The sequence below is a fragment of the Petromyzon marinus genome, chromosome 55 (genome assembly GCF_048934315.1).
Source record: "Petromyzon marinus isolate PM22_M1 ecotype Great Lakes invasive population chromosome 55, UKy_Petmar_22M1.pri1.0, whole genome shotgun sequence".
NCBI lineage: Eukaryota > Metazoa > Chordata > Hyperoartia > Petromyzontiformes > Petromyzontidae > Petromyzon > Petromyzon marinus.
This window is the reverse complement of record NC_133721.1, coordinates 12579940-12599391: the sequence shown is the minus strand read 5'-3', so window position 1 is coordinate 12599391 and position 19452 is coordinate 12579940. Positions and strand designations below refer to the sequence as shown.

Genomic DNA, 19452 nt, shown 5'->3' with positions numbered 1-19452 from the left:
GGCCTACGTAGCGCAGGATGATGTCCCCGATGCTCGTGTTGTCCGTCCACTCGATCATGCTCTGCTCCAAGTCGGCCTGGGGCCCACACAACCACGACGCGCGCGGTTAGCGCAATCGGCACTCGCGCGGACGCCGCAGCAGCGCCGCTACCGCACCGCCATCTCACCACGAGCACCGCGGCAATCGCGCCGCAATATCAGCAATATCACCAGCACAATGCCACCACAACCACACCGCCATCTCAACACAACTAACACAGCGCACAGCCCCTGGCGCTGGCATTGAGCGAGCGGGCGGCGACACGGGAGGAGAGGGGGAGGAGGCGGCACCTTCATGCGAGTGTGCACGTCCAGGATGTCGGGGATGCTGCTGAAGATGGCCTTGATCTCCTCGGCTGGCAGGATGGGCCCCCCGGGCTGCGCCACCCTCTCCAGGGGCTCCTTGAACAGCTGCGCGCGGGAGAGGGGGCCGCAGAGCAGATATGCGACGAGACCGAGAGAGACTCAAGCAGAGACCCAGAGACTCGGTGACCCCATAGACTCTCACAGAGACTCAGACTCTCGCACAGAGACCAATAAACCCACACAGAGACACAGATAAAGATTTCCTTGCTTAAATTACTCGGCAACTCGAAGCGCTTGACATCGAATCTCTTGTCTTAACCATTCCATTACCCTATCGCCAGTCTAGCCTAGGGGACCCCCCCAGCGGCAGCTGTCCCCGCACGGTTTTACAAAGATACCCACTCACCCAATGTTTTTCCAATTAAAGTGGTAGGAAGGCTGTGAGCACACACACGCACGCAGGCACCTCAATGATGTTAGTTAGGATGTCCACGTAGTTGGACTCTGTCTGCAGCAGCTCCATCGCCACCTGCCAGCGCGCTGACGGCTTGGGGGGCGGCAGCGGGGTGGACGAGCCCCCCATCCCGTTTCCCCTTCGTGCCGAGTCTGGGGGCCGCCACACGGACAAAACGTGGCTGAGCCACGCGGCGCGATACCACGGCTTCGGCCAAAACTTCCGGCACCGTGACCCCGCCGCGACCCCGCCACGACCCCACCGCAACCCCACTGTAATGCCACACCCCTAGACCCTCCAAATACGAATCCACACATCCACACACCCCCCCCCTCCATACTAACCCCACACATCCAGACATCCCCCAAACCCACACACCCAGACACTAACCCACACAACGCACCCCATAACATCTCCACCAACACCGACCCACCCAGACAGACCCACAGCGGCAAGGCTCCCACTAAGCCTGACATCGTCTCATGGCTCTCAGACATGACCGGCCTCCCCTTCCTTACAAGCCTCTCCTCCATAAACTTACTCCAATAACCCCTCCTCCTCACCCCCCCCGCCCGCTCCCCCGCTGCGCACGACTCACCCCCCCGTGGCCTCTGCCCTACGGCCTCCTTGCCCTCCAGCAATAGGGCTCCCGACCCTCCCCTAGGACCTCCCTGTCGCTCCACCGAGAAGCCCTCTTCTTCCACGGGGTCGGCCGGTCCCTCTGGAATATCCGGCACCGACCCTCGACCCCAAGGCCCGTCCTCGGTGGGCCCCGGCCACGGCACGTCGCTCGCGGCCACCGACGTCTTGGGAGTGCTGCTGCACAGCGGGACGGCCACGCTGCCGTGCCACCCGTCGACCACAGGCAACGGCGAGGGCCATGCGACGGGGCGGCCCGGGGCCCCGCAGGCTTCGGGGACCCGGCAGGCCTCGGGGACCCAACAGGCCTCGGGGGCCCCGCAGGTCTCGGGGACCCAGCAGGCCTCGGGGGCCCAGCAGGCCTCGGGGAACCAGCAGGCCTCGGGAGCGACCGCGTCCTCCGGGCCCTGCTGCCCTCGGGCTTCACGGTGGCACGAGCCCTCCCCGATGTGGCCGCGGGGCCGCCCCTGCCTCGCTCGCTCGTCGGGCTCGTCGTGCTGCTGCTGAGAGGCCAGGGCGGGCCCCAAGCCTCCTTGCCAACTCCCTGAAGCTTCGCTCAGACTTTCCTCAATCCAAGCCCTCCCTGCAATGCTCCCCTCATCCCCGTGGCCTGTCCAGGCAGCCTTCACCCCACCCTCTACAACCTCCTGCTCGACTCTCGCTTTCCTCGCATCGCCGCCTTCCTCAACGCTTCCTGCATCTCCTCGACCGACCGCGGTCCCTGCACTTCCTGTGACGCGGCGTCGACTTCCTGCTCTTCGCGCGAACTTCTCGCTCGTCCCTGCGCTGCCTCTCCTGCCCCTGGCCCTCTTGCCGCCGAGAGGGGTGGTCCAGGGGTTCCTCTTGCCTCCGAGGGGGCGCAGGGCACACCTGCGACCTTCTACGCCTTCCTGCCAGCTCCTGTCTTCTGCTACCGGGCCTGTGCTACCACTCACACCTGCCGGAGGGAACACACGCATGCACGCACGCGCACGTGCACGCACGCCTCGCGCGCACACACACACACACACGTGGCGACAACAACGTTTCACAGAGCGGTACCAATCTGCTTCGGCCCCGAATGCTCAGTCATGGGAGCTCAGGCTCAGGTTTGGCTCTGGCTCAACCGCGCCAGCACAAAGCCGTGCCTCACCCGAGCCGGGCTCTGAGCCACGGTCCCAGCCGTGTGCGAGCCGAGCTCGAGCCGAGCCCGTGCTGAGCCACGGCCGAGCCGCTCACTCGACGCGCATGTGGGGTTGCGTTTGAGCCAGGCCGCGACGAGGAATGCGGCCGCTCGTGCCCAGACGCGCCGTGCCCAGCGCCGCACAACGTTCTGGCCGTGCCGAGCAGTGCGCGTGCCGCGCTGGGCGTGATGTGGCGCAGCGATTAAGCCCGCTGGGTGGCTCGCCCGGCCACCGCGATCGATCTCAGCGATGCTGGCTCAGCGCTCGAGGGATCAGAACAGCGAGCCTGCACCGCAGAGATTCTGGGTTCAAATCCGGTGTTCAGCCGCCCCGGGTTAAACCGGATTGCCAAGTGCTGCAGAGTTGATGGTCTCGGCCCTGCCACCAACAACTGGACCAAAAAATAACCCACGATATTAAACCACTATATTAATATATTATGCACTTAATTTGGCGTTGGACATTACCTTCGTACGGCAGAGCGAGTTGGCACGTGCCCGACCGTGTGTGCACCAGAGGTCGCTTTCAGAAATCTCAGGGGGAGCCCTGCAGTCTACTTCCACGGGTAGGTTCTACGAGAAGCCTACGCACCGCCAGGCAGGTTACAGCGGTCGTGCACGAGACACGGGGACCAAAATCTCGCATCGGCGCCGTCACCGCGAGCCCCCGTACCACGCCGCGGGCGCCGCGGCACCGCCGCCCGGCGCCGCCGCCGACGCGGTCCGCCGCCGACGCGGTCCGCCGCCGAACCCACCGAGCATCGGCGTGTCGGGCGTGTTGGAGATGTTGAGCAGCGAGCCGAGCGACGTCTCGGTGGACTTGCGCTTGCAGGGCGGCACGAGCGGCGACGCGCCGCGATCCGCGGAGCGCGCCAGCTGCGCGAGCGTCGCCTCGCGCCGCCGCCGCCGCCGCTTCTGGCCGCTCACGGGCGTGCCGAGCGTCATCTGGGACACGCACGTCTTCAGCGAGGGGCTCTCCGTCTGCCGGCCGCCACACACACACACACGCACACACCGCCGGCGCGCACCGTCGTGGTCGTGACGCGGCAGCACGCGAGCTTGGCGAGGGCGCGCCGCCAACGCCGCGCGCGGCTGGGACACGCGCTGGTGTTCAAGCGGGGGGGCGCGGGCGCTCCGGACGCCGGTGCGATGAACACCGGCAAGACGGTGAATGTCACACACAGCACAAATCACAAAATGGGACCTTTTTGCCAGTATCAATGTCTGCGTGTCTCTCTCTCTCATCATCATCACCACGGTGGCTATGAGATGTTGACTACCTCGCCCGGTGTACAGGATGTTGTGGGTCCGATCTCAACCCGGACACATGCTGTATATTTGGAGTCTGCGCGTTTCTCTCTCCGTGTTTGCGCAGATATTCTCCGGGTCCTCTGGTTTTTCACTCCACATTTAGAATCAACGTCACGTGGCTTAGAGTATTTAGCTGCTCTATATTTCCACGTGATGATCATGATAAGTCACTTCGTTGAGCTATCATCTCTGATCGCTAGATCGTTTCGGAAAAAGCGCTAGATAGCTCAGTGGGTCTTACCTGGTAATTTTTTTTTTTTTAATGATGAAAAAAAAGAATAGGTTTTACCCTTTCTAGCAATAGAACAGGTGTTAAGATGTTCAAACACCAAATATAAACCTTGTGCAAGACATCAAGTACTGCAGTAACCACACGTACTTGTGGTGAGACTAGGCCAATCAGTTTCAAAAGACAATGTATGAATATTATTAGGGCGTGTTTGTTTGCATGATCGCCACAAGTACTGGGTGTGGTTCACACCTCCAGCGCTATCCTCCAGACAGTCTCGTCCCTTCACCTGATGAAGGCCGCTTGTGTTGTGGCCGAAACGTCATGAGAATATTATTCTCATTCTACGTGACTTTACCGAAAGAACCAAAAGAAGATGAATCCTTGCAGTCACGAAAGCTTTAAATCGAAAAATCTTCACACCGGTTCTATTGCCAGAGAGGGTAAAAACCATTCTTATGTTTTTTTAATCGCGCAAACACCGTCTACAAAGGCTTGGAGACCAATGGGTTCCACGGACAATGCACACATTATCCAAGGGTATTTGTTTGGACGTTTTACCACCTCCGAGTAGCACGGTGGGCTACGTACTGTGCGAAAAAAGGTCAACGTACATTACATTAGCACGTGTACGTGTGGTCAATGCAGACTTGATACATTTGCCACTCACCATCTCGAACGTGTAGATGGACTCCTCGGCCCTCGCCTCCATCTGGATGCTGCCCCAGAACCACTGCGGCCACGCGGTACACACAGGGAGAACCCCGGTGATTGCCACGGCCAAGTACCAGAGTGATGGGTGCGTGTGTGTGCGTGTGCACGTGTGTGTTGGCGGCCGGGTGTGGTGCTGACCACCCAACCCCCTCGTGTGCCGTGCCGGCCTTCACAGGTGCTGCTCGTGAACAGCACTTGCCCCAAAAGTTTGTTAAGCCAATACGAGGGATTTTTGTCTTTTTGTACGTGTGTGTGTGTGTGCTTTGGGTTGCACCGCGCTACAAAACCTCGCGACCCGATTACAATTCCCACTCACGGCCAACAACAGCGGTGAACGTTTGAACCGTTCCTGGGATTCCCATAGGTCAACTCAGCTTTAAATGAGTACCTGCTGCGGTGTACTGAGGAGACCAAGGTGGCCGGGCGTGGTGCCGGCCACCCACCGCCTCGTGTGCTGTTCCGGCCTTCATAGGTGCTCGCTAACAGCGCTTGCCCCAAAAATCTGTTAAGGCTACACGGGGCATCTTTGCCTTAGCTGGGTTGGCATAGTGGGAGGCACAAACGGTGCATCAGCCAGTCACCTCGGTCAGTCAAGTCATCCCGTGACCTCCTGCCAGCAACGAGGCCTTCCACACTACACGCGATAACCTCAAAGTGCACCTAGCCTGGCACAAGCACCGTGGTAACGTCATGGCCACTTAGTGGCGATTGGTGGCTGTGGTTGGTGTTGTTGTAGTATGGACCGTATAATCGGTGTATGCGTGCGGTGTATGGTGCAAGCCCGGCGCAGCGAATGTGCCATGCGACGCCGTGGGTGGCGTGGGTGGCGTGGGTGGCGTGGGTGGCGTGGGTGGCGAGGGTGGCGTGGGTGGCGTGGGTGGCGTGGGTGGCGTGGGTGACGTGGGTGGCGTGGGTGGCGTGGGTGGCGTGGGTGGCGTGGGTGACGTGGGTGGCGTGGGTGGCGTGGGTGGCGTGGGTGACGTGAGTGGCGTGGGTGGCGTGGGTGACGTGGGTGGCGTGGGTGGCGTGGGTGACGTGGGTGGCGTGGGTGGCTTGGGTGGCGTGGGTGGCGTGGGTGGCGTGGGTGGCGTGGGTGGCGTGGGCGACGTGGGTGGCGAGGGTGGCGTGGGTGGCGTGGGTGGCGTGGGTGGCGAGGGTGGCGTGGGTGGCGAGGGTGGCGTGGGTGGCGTGGGTGGCGTGGGTGGCGTGGGTGGCGAGGGTGGCGTGGGTGGCGAGGGTGGCGAGGGTGGCGAGGGTGGCGTGGGTGGCGCGTGTTCCCGTAGGCGCTGCTGCTGCTGCTTGCTGCCAAACCTCTTGCTTGACGACGTAGGTCTTGAATGGAATCTCTGGGGGCAAAACCTTCACCATGTTCTCCTCCACCACCAGGTGCGAACTGCGTTCATCCCCCACCTCCACACACTCTCCACCTGAGCGCAAAGACAAAGACCACCCACACCACCACCCCCCCGGAAAGCTGTTAGCGTGCAGCACCTACGAAGGCCGCACACGATAAACGACGCGCCTCCCGTTGTGGTGGCCTTGCAACAACCACAACAGCGCGGATATCAAACGCAGCGGGCTGCGATCGTGAATGATCCGACATTCATCATTGACTCCTGGGTTGGGCCACGATGTAACGATGGAACCCCCATGCCCTTTGTGGTGAAACCCTCCACCACCCGACCACGCCCAAACAAATGGACGCAGTCACGTGGCACGCAAGTGTTCAACGGCATGCCGATTGTTCATTTTCTCAGCTCGCTCATCGCCGAGTATGAAGAACAATTCTCACAGGGCATGTTATTATTTTATTAAATACAGGTAAAACCCACGGAGAGCCATTCGCTCTTTTTCAGAGGCGGCCTGGCCACACGTGATGATAGCTCATCGAAGTGTCTGATATCATCATTATACTGGTAGGAACGAAGTTGTAAACTGAGTGTACCAGCCTGCAATAGATTAATGTGTCCGTCCGTCCCCTTTCAATACTTTAACGAAGTGAAATCTCGTGCTGTTGGGTGTAAAATCAGCAATAGACAGCGCAGAGACTTGTCCTACCAGCCCACCCTGCAGGGACCTGTTCATCATCACACGCTGGGAGTTTAGAGCAGCAACCAAACAATCTAAAGCGCATGTTGTTTCTAAATTTGGAGAAGGGGGGGTAGGGGAGAGACTCAACAACAACAACAGGCTAGGATCCAGGACCGAACCCGCGACCTCCTGCGTAAACACTGCCAACCAACCGTGGGCGGGGTGGGGTGGGGTGGGAAACAAAACTGGTACCGCACCCTGCATGCGCGCCAGCTCCTGCATCTGCGTCTGATCCTCCGCGGAGAAGCCCAGGAAGCTGAGCGAGCAGCCGTGGAACGGCGGCATCTTCAGCGCCAGCAGCGGCTCGTCCGTCGCACTGCCCTCCCTGCCGGGGCGGCGCGGGCACGGGGCACGGGGCACGGGGACGAGGGAGGAGGAGGAGGATGTGGGTGAGCAACGTAAGCGCGAGAAAGTATTTTGGGTATAGGAGGCAGTCAAAAGAAGCCTCAATCTGACCTTGGAAGATAGAGGCAGAGTCACACCATCACCCCGCACAGAAATCTGCTCTTATCAAGGCGCTCATTCATCGAGCTAAGAAAGTGTCAGATGGTGACAGTCTGAGAAGTGAAATTCAACATGTTAAAGAAGCGCTGCAAATGAACGCTTACAATGATGCACAAATCAACAGGGCATTGAATGTCACAACCAAATCAAATAACACAAGCATTGAAACTGCCCAAATAATTAAAACGATCAGAATACCATACATTGCGGTAGTAACTGATAAACTAGCCAGATGTTTGGAAAAACAAAACATCCAAGTCAGATTTGGCACGGTACATAAAATACAGAAATTAATATCTGGTACAAAAGATGCATTACCGAAGCTATCAACAGAAGGTGTGTACAGAATTAACTGCACGTGTGGAAAATGTTATGTTGGGCAAACCGGACGAATGATCAGCACGAGACTAAAAGAACATCAGAGAAATATTAAATACTCCCAGCAGCAGCAGAACACGCGTGCCAACAAGGACACTCAATTGATATTGATAATGTTGAAGTTCTGTGCAAAACTAGCTACTGCTGGCCAAGACTAATTAGAGAATTTATCGAAATTGAAATAAATTATTTTTAACCGTTTGGATAGCTACCGCCTTAGCGCTGCGTGAAAGCAAAGATTCAAATAATACATTGTTTAAATGCATGTCTATAAAGGGCACCATACTTCAATAGAGATTATAACGTTGGTACGGGTATTTTAATACACACAATATCGGGAAGGCCAAGATTAAAGGGCTCGCGTAATGCGCATGCATAATGTACGTAGACTCAGTAATCCCCCCACCCACTTTGCACAAGAGCGCAGAAGCGTGGTCACCACATTTGCGCCTCTATATAAGGAAAGAAACAATTAGACTTCGCCACAAATCTGTCTGTCGCCTGATGAAGCTAGTTGCAATTACTGGCAAAACGTCGTACTCAGTTTGTAAATGTTGTGGCTTTGCTCTCCAACACACAACCGGTGTGCTGTACTAGTGACGAATTGACACGTTCTGTTTACGTGGCAACCCTTACTAGTTGGCTGTGTCAGTTGGTGGCGGGTTTTAACGACACATTTATAGATTAATGCGATCTAACCCAAAGAACCTCTATTATGCTTAATGTGCAAGTTAATGTTGTTTTGCATTGGCAACAAGGAAGGAACCCGGAAGACGCGACGGAAAAGCACGCAGACGAATCAAGGGGAGAGAAAACACAGAATCCACACAAAGGTCGCCAGTCAGGAATCCAACCCAGGAGGGGGAAATCATATTGCAATTATAGACTGTGCACCGCCGAGTCCGAGTGTGTATATATATAGTATGCTGATCCCAGGGTCAAAATTCTATGGGATCAAAATACTATCTCACACTGTGACAAGTGGCGACCTTTGCAAACAGCAACGGTGGCCACTTGTCCGGCGTTGCACGTACACCACAGCCCAGCCGCGTCACCGCCCATCCCCACACTCACGGCTCAAGCCTCCTGTCCCATGCCTTGTGTATCCACTCCTCGCGCATGATGGGGATCCCCATGCTCACTGCCACCTGCGCAAACGCCGCGCACACCATGCCGCACGCCATACACACCACGCCATACACACCACGCCGCGCACACCACACGGATCACGCAGTGTGGCCACGCACGCCACACCACACACCACAAGACACGCCACACACGAAGCGCGCAAACCACACACCACGTGACGCACCACGCACACCACGTGACGCGCCACGCACACCACGTGACGCGCCACGCACACCACGTGACGCGCCACGCACACCAAGCGACACGCACCACACGAACACGCATCACGCAAAGCACACACACCACGTGTCACACGCGCACCACACACGCGCCACCGCACGGATTTCTCCAGGATAAATAAAGAATCCAAAGATACTGGCTGGCCCGGAAACACGGCCGCTCGCCCTCCCACTAACCCCCCACCCCACCACGGAGGCGCAGAGAAACTCCCTTCCACACCAACGGCTGCCGTGTTATCCGCCACTCCTGTCATCGGTTACTCCCGTGATCCGCAACTGCCCGTCCCCCCCTCCCGGTCCCAGTGGCCGCCGCCGCCGCACAAATCGAGGAGCGGGAACCCCCATCGGGAACTCCCGTCGGGGTATTCCCCGTCGCCCAACGGGGGTGGGAACGCCGTCCAGGCTCGGGCCGGCCGAGTTTCCGAGGAACGACGGGATCAGGCGAACAGCGATTCATGACGTCGTGCTCGTTTTTATTTCGTCACGCGACGGACGCAGTTGTTTTTGCACCGATTTCTATTCCGCTTCCTCGCCGTTGCTTCATCGTCTCTCTCATTTTCTTCCGTCGCAATCTGGTGAGGCTCGTCAACTAATTCACAGCTAGTTCAAACAAGTTGAGGTTGAGACTGGATTCAGCGTGGCGGATTTGTGGATAGCGCGGCCCTCACCCGGTACTTGTCCCCGTGGGTGCCGTTCGCCACGAGGTGGGTGACCTTGGACGAGAAATCCTTGCGGATGCTGCCGCCCATGTGGTGCACCAGGGTCACCAACTTTACCTGCATCGGGACAGCTCGCTCACCACAGTCCGCTCCACCACGCCTCACTCACCACTGCTCGTTCACCACAGCTCGCTCACCACAACCCGCTCCACCACGCCTCGCTCACCACGCGTGCTCGCCACGCCTCACTCACCACAGCCCGCTCCACTGCTCGCTCACCACGCCTCGTTCACCACGCATTCTCACCACAGCTCGCTCACCACGCCTGCTCACCACAGCTCGCTACATCATACGCTCATTATGCACACGCTCACCAGCTCGCGTGCTCACCCAACACATGCCCGCTCTTCTCACCAGCACACACGCTCACCATTGGTGGACCAGACCAAGACACTTTAATAACAACACACTACTGTAGGCACCGTGCAGCCAATCACTGCAACGAGCTCCTCCACAAGAGGATTTGCCAACCAACATCGAAACATAAGCCTCACCTTACCAAAAATTAAACGAATTATGAAACCGAAACCAAATTAAAATGACGCACGCTCATCAGGTGCACGCTCCCCACTCACTCCATACAACCACACACTCACAAAACAAATACGTCTCCATCAGCCGCCGTGCCACCCCGTGCAACAAAGACAAAGATCCCCCGTATAGCCTCAACAGACTGTAGGGGCAAGTGCTGTTAGCGAGCACCTAAAAAGGCCGGCACGGCACACGAGGGAGTGGGTGGCCAACACCACGCCCGGCCGCCTTTGTCTTCCTAGCGGCAATGTCTACACATCGCACCAGGTACTCATTTGAGGCTCAGTCGACCTAGGGGAGGCCCAGGACCGGTTCAGACAATCGTCACCGGTGTCGGGCCGTGAGCGGGAATCGAACCCGGGTCGCCTGGTTCGTAGCGAAGCGTAGCGCTAACCGCCACACCACCGCCCCCCACTCACAAAGCACACACACTCACCCTACACGCTCACCCAACTAGCACTCGCTCAGCACCCCTCCACACCCCCCCCAGGTCCTCACCAGCTCGCCCTTGCTGCGGAAGCCGGTAAAGCAGAGCACCAGGCTGCTCATGGCCGTGCAGAACAGCGGGCGCAAGCAGTACGGCAGCGGCTGCAACAAAGACAAAGGGCCCCCGTATAGCCTTTAACAGACCGTTGGGGCGAGTGCTGCTTACGAGCCCCTGTATGAAGGCCGGCACGGCACACGAGAGGGGGTGGGTGGCCAGCACCACGTCCGGCCGCCTTTTTGTCTCCCGAGCGGCGATGTTTGCACATCGCACCAGGTACTCATTTGAGGCCGAGTCGACTTAGGGGAGGCACAGTACCGGTTCAGATACTCGTCACCGTCGTTGGCCGTGAGCGGGAATCCAACTCGGGTTTGCCGCGTTTGTAGCGCACCGTGCGCTAACCACCGCACAACCGCTCCAAGCACCTCCCCACAAAACAACGACAACTGTCGTTCGCCACCAAGTGGCAGAGACGTCACCACAGCCCTTGCGCCAGGCTAGGTGCACTTTCTGGCCACGTGACGTGTAGAAGGCTCGCCGGCAGGAGGTCACGGACCGGACACGGGGTGCCACGGGTTGACCGACTGAGACGCCCGGCAGATGCGCCGCCAGCTCGCTGCGTTTTCAGCCGCCCCGGCGCTCCGCATCCCCCACGCACATTCTGCAGCGCAGAGGGCGTACAACCAACTCCTCGCAGCACGGCCGGCCGAGTAGGCTGCACCTCCGGTGAGCACGGCCGGCTACGTACGGCGCGAAAAAAGCTCAACGGGCATACGTCGGCGATCGAACCCAGGCCACCGCGCCTCGCCGGAAGGCGCGAGCGCCGCCGCCCCGGCCGCCCCCGGCGTGCCGACGCCGCACCTCTTTGCGCCGGGCCGCCCGCAGCAGCACGGCGGGCCCCAGGATGCGGCAGTCCGTGGGCAGCAACCGCTCGTACTCGGGGCCGGAGAACTCCGCGACGATCACCACCGTCTCCTGCTCGGGGTTGGCGCTCGTCCCCACGTCCTCGCCCGTCTCGCACGTCACCAGCGGCAGCCCCATCGCCTGGGGGTGGTGGGGGGGGGTGGGGGGTTCAGGATTACGGCCGTCGGTCACGCACAGCGTCCGTGAAGAAGCACTCCGGAGCGGCGCTGAGGGCAACTAGCGGGAGGTGCATGGGGGATCTCCATGACTGGGAGACTGTGAAGGTGCAATCTGTCCATTACGTCACTTTGCATTGTGCAGGACGAGTCGCTGTGTGCGCCTGCGTGTCTCTGTGCGCGTTCATGGGTCTCTATCTGAGTCCACGGTTCTCTGTGTGAACCGTGGGTGTCTTTGCGAGCTTATGTAAATCTGCGGGTCTCTATACGGTCTGTGGGTGTCTATGGGTCTCAATGTGATCCTCAAGGACACCACGTGAATCTGATTAAGTCTATAAGCTCTCCATGAGTCTATAGATCTCCATGCAAGTCTCCAGGTCTCCATGTAACTCTTACAGGTCTCTGTACGAGTCTTCAGGTCTCCACGTAACTCTTACAGGTCTCCGTACGAGTCTTCAGGTCTCCATGTAACTCTTACAGGTCTCTGTACGAGTCTTCAGGTCTCCATGTAACTCTACAGGTCTCTGTGCGATTCTATAGCCAGGGCAGCAGGGCCGGGGTGCCATCACCTCCAGCGCGATGATCAGCTCTTGGTCATGCGCCGCCTCTCCCACCAACACCACACGCGGCTCCACGCTATCCACACCACCTGAGGTCAAGCGTACAGCAGGTCAATGAGCCGGCACGCCGATAACCTCACCACACTTCCTGTAGCGCACAACCCGTCAACGACGCAGCACACCGATAACCTCACCACACCTTACACACCGACTGTAGCACACACCCTGTCAACGATCCAGAACGCTGATAACATCACCACACCTTACACACCGCCTGTAGCACACACCGCGTCAACAATACAGCACGTCAACAATCCCACAACCTCCCAACACTGTCTGTGCTTTCAAGTTTCATGTATTAGGTATAGGCCTGTGAGCCATGCGGCTCTTGAGCCGGGTGCAACCGCAACAAACAAAATATGAACAGAGAGACATCTTAAAGCGACGACGCGCAACAGAAACATCCGGGATAAACCAGCAAATCTTTCAGAAAAAAAAAACACCGTATTACAACGCTGTGTGCAAAAATCCCAGTGTCGTGCATATATTATGCGCCAATAACGAAAGCCGTGACCAGAAATCAAACTCATGTCATCGGGTCGATAACATGGTGCACCAACCACTGCCACCACCTCTGTTCCGAGACCCGAGCCCTTATAAATTGTAGCCAACGTAAGATTAATTTTGAAACAAGATATATCTGAAAAAAACACTTGCATTCAACTCTCACAATTGTATTCTTGGTTCTTTCAGTAAAGTCACATAGAAGGGAAATAATTAAAATAAAACATAATAAATTAAATTCTCATGACGTTTCGGTCACAACGCAAGCAGCCGTCCTCAGGTGAAGAACAGAGCTGTCGGAACACACTCATCGTGAGAATTTTATTTTATTGTTTTATTTTAATTATTTCCCTTCTACGTGACTTGACCGAAAGAACCAACCCCTGCAGTCACGAAGGCTTTAAATCGAAATTTCTCGCAATCGTGCCAATGATTTAGCATGCGCTCTCAAAAACTACATTTAATAATGTCAATTATTTGCCCAGGAAAACCTCAGCGAGTCTCAAGCCTCTTTTAGAAGGGTCCTGCCCTGCTACACCGGGACACGTTTGTGCCCACGCCACCAACGCGTTTGGCATCTTCTCGGAAGGAAGTGGGGAAAACAACCAGGAGAAGAGAGAAGAAACCCACACGAGGCACAACGAGCGAGCAGGCAACGCTCAACACCGCCACCTCCTTGCTTCGCCTCCGCAGCCCCGCGCCTACAACGCCTGGCAAGCCCCGGCGGTGGCCACCCATCCGAGCACCAGTCAGTCTCAACGTGCCGGATGACGGCGCTGGAGAGAGACGCTTCCCCTTCGGAACGCGGTGGTGTCGGTGGCGGCGGCGGCGACCAAACCCGGTATTATTTTTGGCTAAGAGATTGCGTATTGATTTCATGTCATCTGACATTTTCTGCTAATCATGAGTTGTTATTTATTGATAAATCGTGACACTGTGCACAGACGCCCTGAAAACATTTGCGATCAAATCACCCTTAAATGCGACGCCCCCCCCAACACCCGCTGCATCTCGTCGATATCAAAAGCTCGGCAGGTTTGAGGCTGGTTTGTGTTTGGATGGGTGACCACCAGGGCTTGCCAGGTGTTGCAGGGCACAGGGCTGCTAGGTATGTGGCCAGGGGATGGCAGTGCTTGGTTTTCTCCGGGTTGTCCGTGTTCCTCCCACATGAATGCGCTTCTGCGGCCGTCTGGAACGCTCTTCCTTCCGATATTATAAAGCCACTGGGGCTATAATGCACTTTTACATCTAGATTTACAAACTAATTTCTTCACAACTGCTTTTTTTTGCGTTCAGTTTGTTGGCCTTCCCCCCCCCCCCGCACCTCCAATTAGCACGGTTGGGTACGTACGGCACGAAAGAAGCTCAACGTACACACGTACATGAAGTCCAACGCTCATTCAATGGCACTGGACAATGTAGCAGGACACTCCTGAAAAAAAGTCTTGGGACTCATCGAGTCTTTTCCTGGACACATATTCGAACCGCGAACTTCTGCAACTAGCAGGCTGAACGCGTGATATGAACCGAATTTTCGCGCAATACGTGCTCAGTAATCGCCAAATCCCGTAATGTAAAACTCTGCTCTCGACTCCGGGAATTTAAGAATGGGTCGGCAACTGCTCCGTAAGAGAGTTCTCCCAGTCTCAGGGTGTGACAGCTATATCTCATCTCATTTGTGTATTTATAGCGCGTCTTCAACTCAAGGCACTTGACAGCTTGCAAAAACAGTGACAGAAAATACATATTTAGATGGCAGGGACGTAACAAGGATATGCAGAGTCGATTTAAAAATACTCCCCCCCCCCCTCCAAAAAAAGAGTCACAAACAATTCCACTCTCTGTTGATGTAAACGTGGCTCAGATAATCTTGGGCAAAGTACAAGGGCAATAACACCGATTCACTGGGAAATGCAACACAACAACAGACAAAGATCCCACCGAGTGCACACAAGAGACTGGACCAAGGTTTCTGTCAGCGAGCACTTGGAAAGGCGCGGCGAGGGGTGGTGGTGTGGCCAGCGGCCACGCCCGGCCGCCTTTGTCTCCCCAGCTGGTGATGTTTATACACCATGGTACTCAATGAAGGCTGAAATGACCTACGGGACCCGCAGGTTCAATCACCGCCTGCCGCTACGGTCAGCCGTGGTCGTTGAATACAACACACACAAAGGGGTACACGTGTGTAGGTGCATGTGTACACACAGACACGTGCTCACACAGACACACGTGCTCACACAGGTACACGTGTACAGTATAAAGATGCAAAAGGAGGCACACAAAGGCGACAGAGACAGACAGAGGTACATAGAGATAGGTACACGTGTACTCACACAAGGCACAGATACAAATTCAGGACAAAGATCCCCCAAAAAGCTTTGCCAGACTGTTGGCGAAAGTGCTGTTCGCGAGTAGCACCGGTGAAGGCTGGCACGGCACATGGGTGGCCAGCATCACACCCGACCGAGACACCAGTTCACGTGTACACACACACACACTTGTGAACACACATAACAACACACATAACAACCGTCACTAGGTGGCGTCACCACGGCGCTTTGTGCCAGGCCAAGTGCACGCTAAGGCCACGTGAAGGGTCGAATGCCCCCTGGCAGGTCACTGGACAGACCCAGGTGCCATGGGTTGACTGACTGTGATGCGTGGCCGATGCACCACCTGTGCCCCATACTGTGTCAACTTGCTGTTTTAACCGCCTGGCACACCGCTCGTTGTTGTGAGCGTCGCTCCTCTGCCCTCCGTTGTTGTTGGAGGGCGACTGCCTCCAACTGCCCAGTAGCGTCCTTCACGAGCCTCCTCCACAGAGGCCGATCTTGACCCCGCTGGTACCAGTCATCGGCAAGTCCACTCAGCTCCACGTCCTCCTGTACCACATCACTCCATCTCTTCTCTAGCCTGTGCCGCGCGCCCGCTTAGCCCCCTCGATCCGGCCGAACAAAAGCTGTTTCGGCATGCGGTGGCTGGGCATGCAGGCTACATGACCCAATTCTAGATTTAAAGCTTTCGTGACTGCTAGGATCCATACTCTTTGGTTCTATTGGGTAAAGTCACGTAGGTGAAAATAAAATAACAAAAAATCACGACGTTTCGGCCACAACACAAGCGGCCTTCATCAGGTGAAGGGACGAGACTGTCTGGAGGACAGCGCTGGAGTACATGACCCTGCCAACGCAGCCTTGCCTGCCGGAGGAGTTCACCGATGGGACTTTGTCCAGATCTTTCGAGGATTTGTGAGCACCTCACACAATCCAGCCTGGTTAAACCCAGGATGGATTGTAGGCAGGCGAGCCTGTATGTTTTTAACTGGTGAAGTTCCATTCGTGGGGGGTCCACGTTTCGCAAGGATAGATAAGGGAGGGAATGACCGTGGCCGAGAAGACCTGAAGCTTAGTGCGGAGCGACAGACCAGGTAGCTTCCACACAGCGTTACGCAACTTATGAAAAGATATTGCCACTCGACTGATTCGGAGTGAGACCTCTGCTGTTAAACTGGAGCTGGTCATGAGCACACTGCCCAGGTATGGGGAAACTCTCCACTCGCTCCACAACTGCCCCATTACCAATGGGAAGATGAGGGGGGGGGGGTGTCTGATGGTACAAAATACCCAGGCAGGTGCTTAGTTTTTGGTGGGGCTAATGGTAAGGCCCCCACATCCACATAGTGGCAAGCTCCAGGTTCAGCAGCAGCGCCTCCAACTCCTCCTCTGAGTGAGCAACAATCACAAAATCATCGGCATACATAACGTGGTTGAGCAATAGGGAGCCATCCCTTGACCGCACCCGGGCATCGATCAGCCTCCCATTATATCTGTACCAGACGGAGATTCCTCCGGTACAGCAAAAGAAGGCTTCACGAACTACGTGGTCAAAATAGATGTAAAATAATGCGGGAGCCAGAGGATATCCCTGTCGCACCCCAAGGTGAACAGGGAATTGCTCCGACTCTCGGCCACGTAGTTTCACCATCACGAAGGTCCGTAATGATCGCGAGCAGAGAATCAGGGACTCCGAAAGCACGAAGAACAACCCAGAGCCCAGGCCTATCGATGGTACACCATAGGCCCTGAACACGTCAATAAATCAGAGATGTAGGTAGGTCCTGTTGGAATTCCCTACACCTCTACTGTAACAGACATACAATTTGTCGCACACACACACACACTCGTGAACACACACACACAAACAACATCAAAGGCCACTCCCGCCACGTGAAGCGTCAAATTCTCGCTAGAATGTCACGGCAGAGACCTCGGTGCAGTGGGGCGTCCGAGATGACTGGCAGATCTGCGTAAGACGTGGACACGTAAAGATCCCCCGTACAGCCTGAACAGACTGTAGGGGCAAGTGCTGTTAGCGAGCACCTATGAAGGCCGGCACGGCACACGAGGGGGTGGGTGGCCAGCACCACGCACACAGGTGTACACGCACACAGGTGTACACAGTTTTTTTCAGTTTATTTATTTTGGTATAGCCCTGTGAGCCATTCGGCTCTTGAATCGGGTGCAACCACAACAAACAAAAACATGAACAAGAAAAACATCTTAAAGTGACCGTGTGTGACTGTGCAAACTGAAAATCCATGAAAAAAACAGCAAAATATTGCTGAAAAAAGCACCGTACACCAACGCTGTGTGCAAAAAATCCCAGTGGGATGCAAGTCAAACAACAACAACCAGAAGACAACTTAGATTAAGGCCATCAGTCTACAATGTGTGTACGTACACGTGTGTGTGTACACCTGTGTGTGTGTGTACACCTGTGTGTGTATATGCGTGGTGCTGGCCACCAACCCCCTCGTGTGCCTTGCCGGCCTTCACACGTGTGTGAACGTACACACACGCACACGCGTGTGAACGTACACACACGCACACGCGTGTGAACGTACACACACGCACGCGCGTGTGAACGTACACACACGCACGCACGTGTGAACGTACACGCACGCACGTGTGAACGTACACGCACGCACGTGTGAACGTACACGCACGCACGTGTGAACGTACACGCACGCACGTGTGAACGTACACGCACGCACATGGGAACGTACACACCACACACACACGTGTGTGAACGCGCGCACACACACATTTATATTTATTTATTTTGGTATAGCCCTGTGAGCCATTCGACACGCGCACACAGTGTTCACACGTGCACATACGCACACACACGCACACACGCGCACGTGTCTCACCCGGGGTGTCGCTCAGCACCGTCTCCTCGGCGCCCTGAGTCATCGTGCTCTCGCAGAGCGCGCTCACGTCTCGGTCCATTGAGAGACTACCGGTGGCGGGGGGAGACACCGGGGACTCTAGGGGGAGACACGGGAGACTCGAGAGAGACACGGGGGACTCGAGAGAGACACGGGGGACTCTAGGGGGAGACACGGGGGACTCTAGGGGGAGACACGGGGCACTCGAGGGGGAGATACACTGAGAGGCTAAGACTCAGGGGAGACACGTGGAGACATGGGGAGGCTCAGCGAGGCAGACACATACTCAGAGACATAGGTGGAAAACTGACACTCTATGGAGAGATTCAGAAAGACACAGGGATACTCTACAAAGACACTGCGAGGCACGGGGAGACAGGTAAGCCGAGACGCAGGGAGAGACTCGGTGATACAAGGCCTATATAAAGACACATACGCTTAGATACACAGACGCAGAGATACAGGGGGAGACATACACGGGGCGATACCCGAAGACGGACTCGTGCGTCTTCGTGTATGGAGACGCACGGACTGTATGAAGACACGACGAGGCTGACACGCAGGGCTACACACACTAAGACGACTCACTCAGGCAATAGGGTGACACGCGGAGACTACTATCCAGCGAGACACAGAGACACGACAGAGGGAGACAGAGGGAGGACAGAGACACAGAGAGACAAGCGAGAGAGACAAAGCAGAGACAGAGAGACACGGGGAGAGGCTCCGATTCCCCGCGTCCCCAACGTCGCAAATTCAAACACAACGAACGCGGCCCTCGACTCCGTCCCATTGGACAACGGCGAGGCACGTGGCCTCGCCGACACGGGGCAGAGCCAATCGGAGCGGGGTGACATTACGTCATCGCTATGTGAGGGTGGGAGGGGAGGAATTGGGGAGGGGCCCAGGGGGGGGCGTGCCAGAGATGAGGGGCCTCGGGATGGAGACTAGGGGGGAGGGGCCCGGCAGGGAGGGTGAGAGGGGGTGGGGCAGGGTTGGAGGGGCAGGGTGGGAAGGGGTGTGCCAGAGGGGAGGGGCCCGGGGTGGAGGCCAGGGGGAGGGGGAATGGGGGCCAGGGGGAGGGGGAATGG

The 19452-nt window shown here is 56.7% G+C and overlaps 1 protein-coding gene across 3 annotated transcripts in view; it reads right to left on the bottom strand.

Moving 5' to 3' along the window:
• ECT2 (epithelial cell transforming 2) overlaps nt 1-19228 on the bottom strand; it is an 85961-nt gene extending 66733 nt beyond the window's left edge. The window contains exons 1-14 of one of the 3 annotated variants that reach the window (XM_076052367.1): nt 18344-19228; nt 12577-12656; nt 11790-11972; nt 10943-11032; nt 9863-9970; nt 8902-8975; nt 7143-7270; nt 6166-6281; nt 4811-4873; nt 3356-3581; nt 1398-2375; nt 812-951; nt 331-450; nt 8-76 (exon numbers count right to left, since the gene is read on the bottom strand). In XM_076052367.1, the coding sequence (XP_075908482.1) occupies nt 8-76; nt 331-450; nt 812-951; nt 1398-2375; nt 3356-3581; nt 4811-4873; nt 6166-6281; nt 7143-7270; nt 8902-8975; nt 9863-9970; nt 10943-11032; nt 11790-11972; nt 12577-12656; nt 18344-18422 (2454 nt within the window). In that variant the 5' untranslated portion in view covers nt 18423-19228. The remainder of the gene's footprint in view (nt 1-7; nt 77-330; nt 451-811; nt 952-1397; nt 2376-3355; nt 3582-4810; nt 4874-6165; nt 6282-7142; nt 7271-8901; nt 8976-9862; nt 9971-10942; nt 11033-11789; nt 11973-12576; nt 12657-18343) is intronic. The other 2 variants (XM_076052368.1, XM_032975179.2) reach the window with 2 other exon arrangements.
• Nucleotides 19229-19452: the final 224 nt, after the last annotated feature.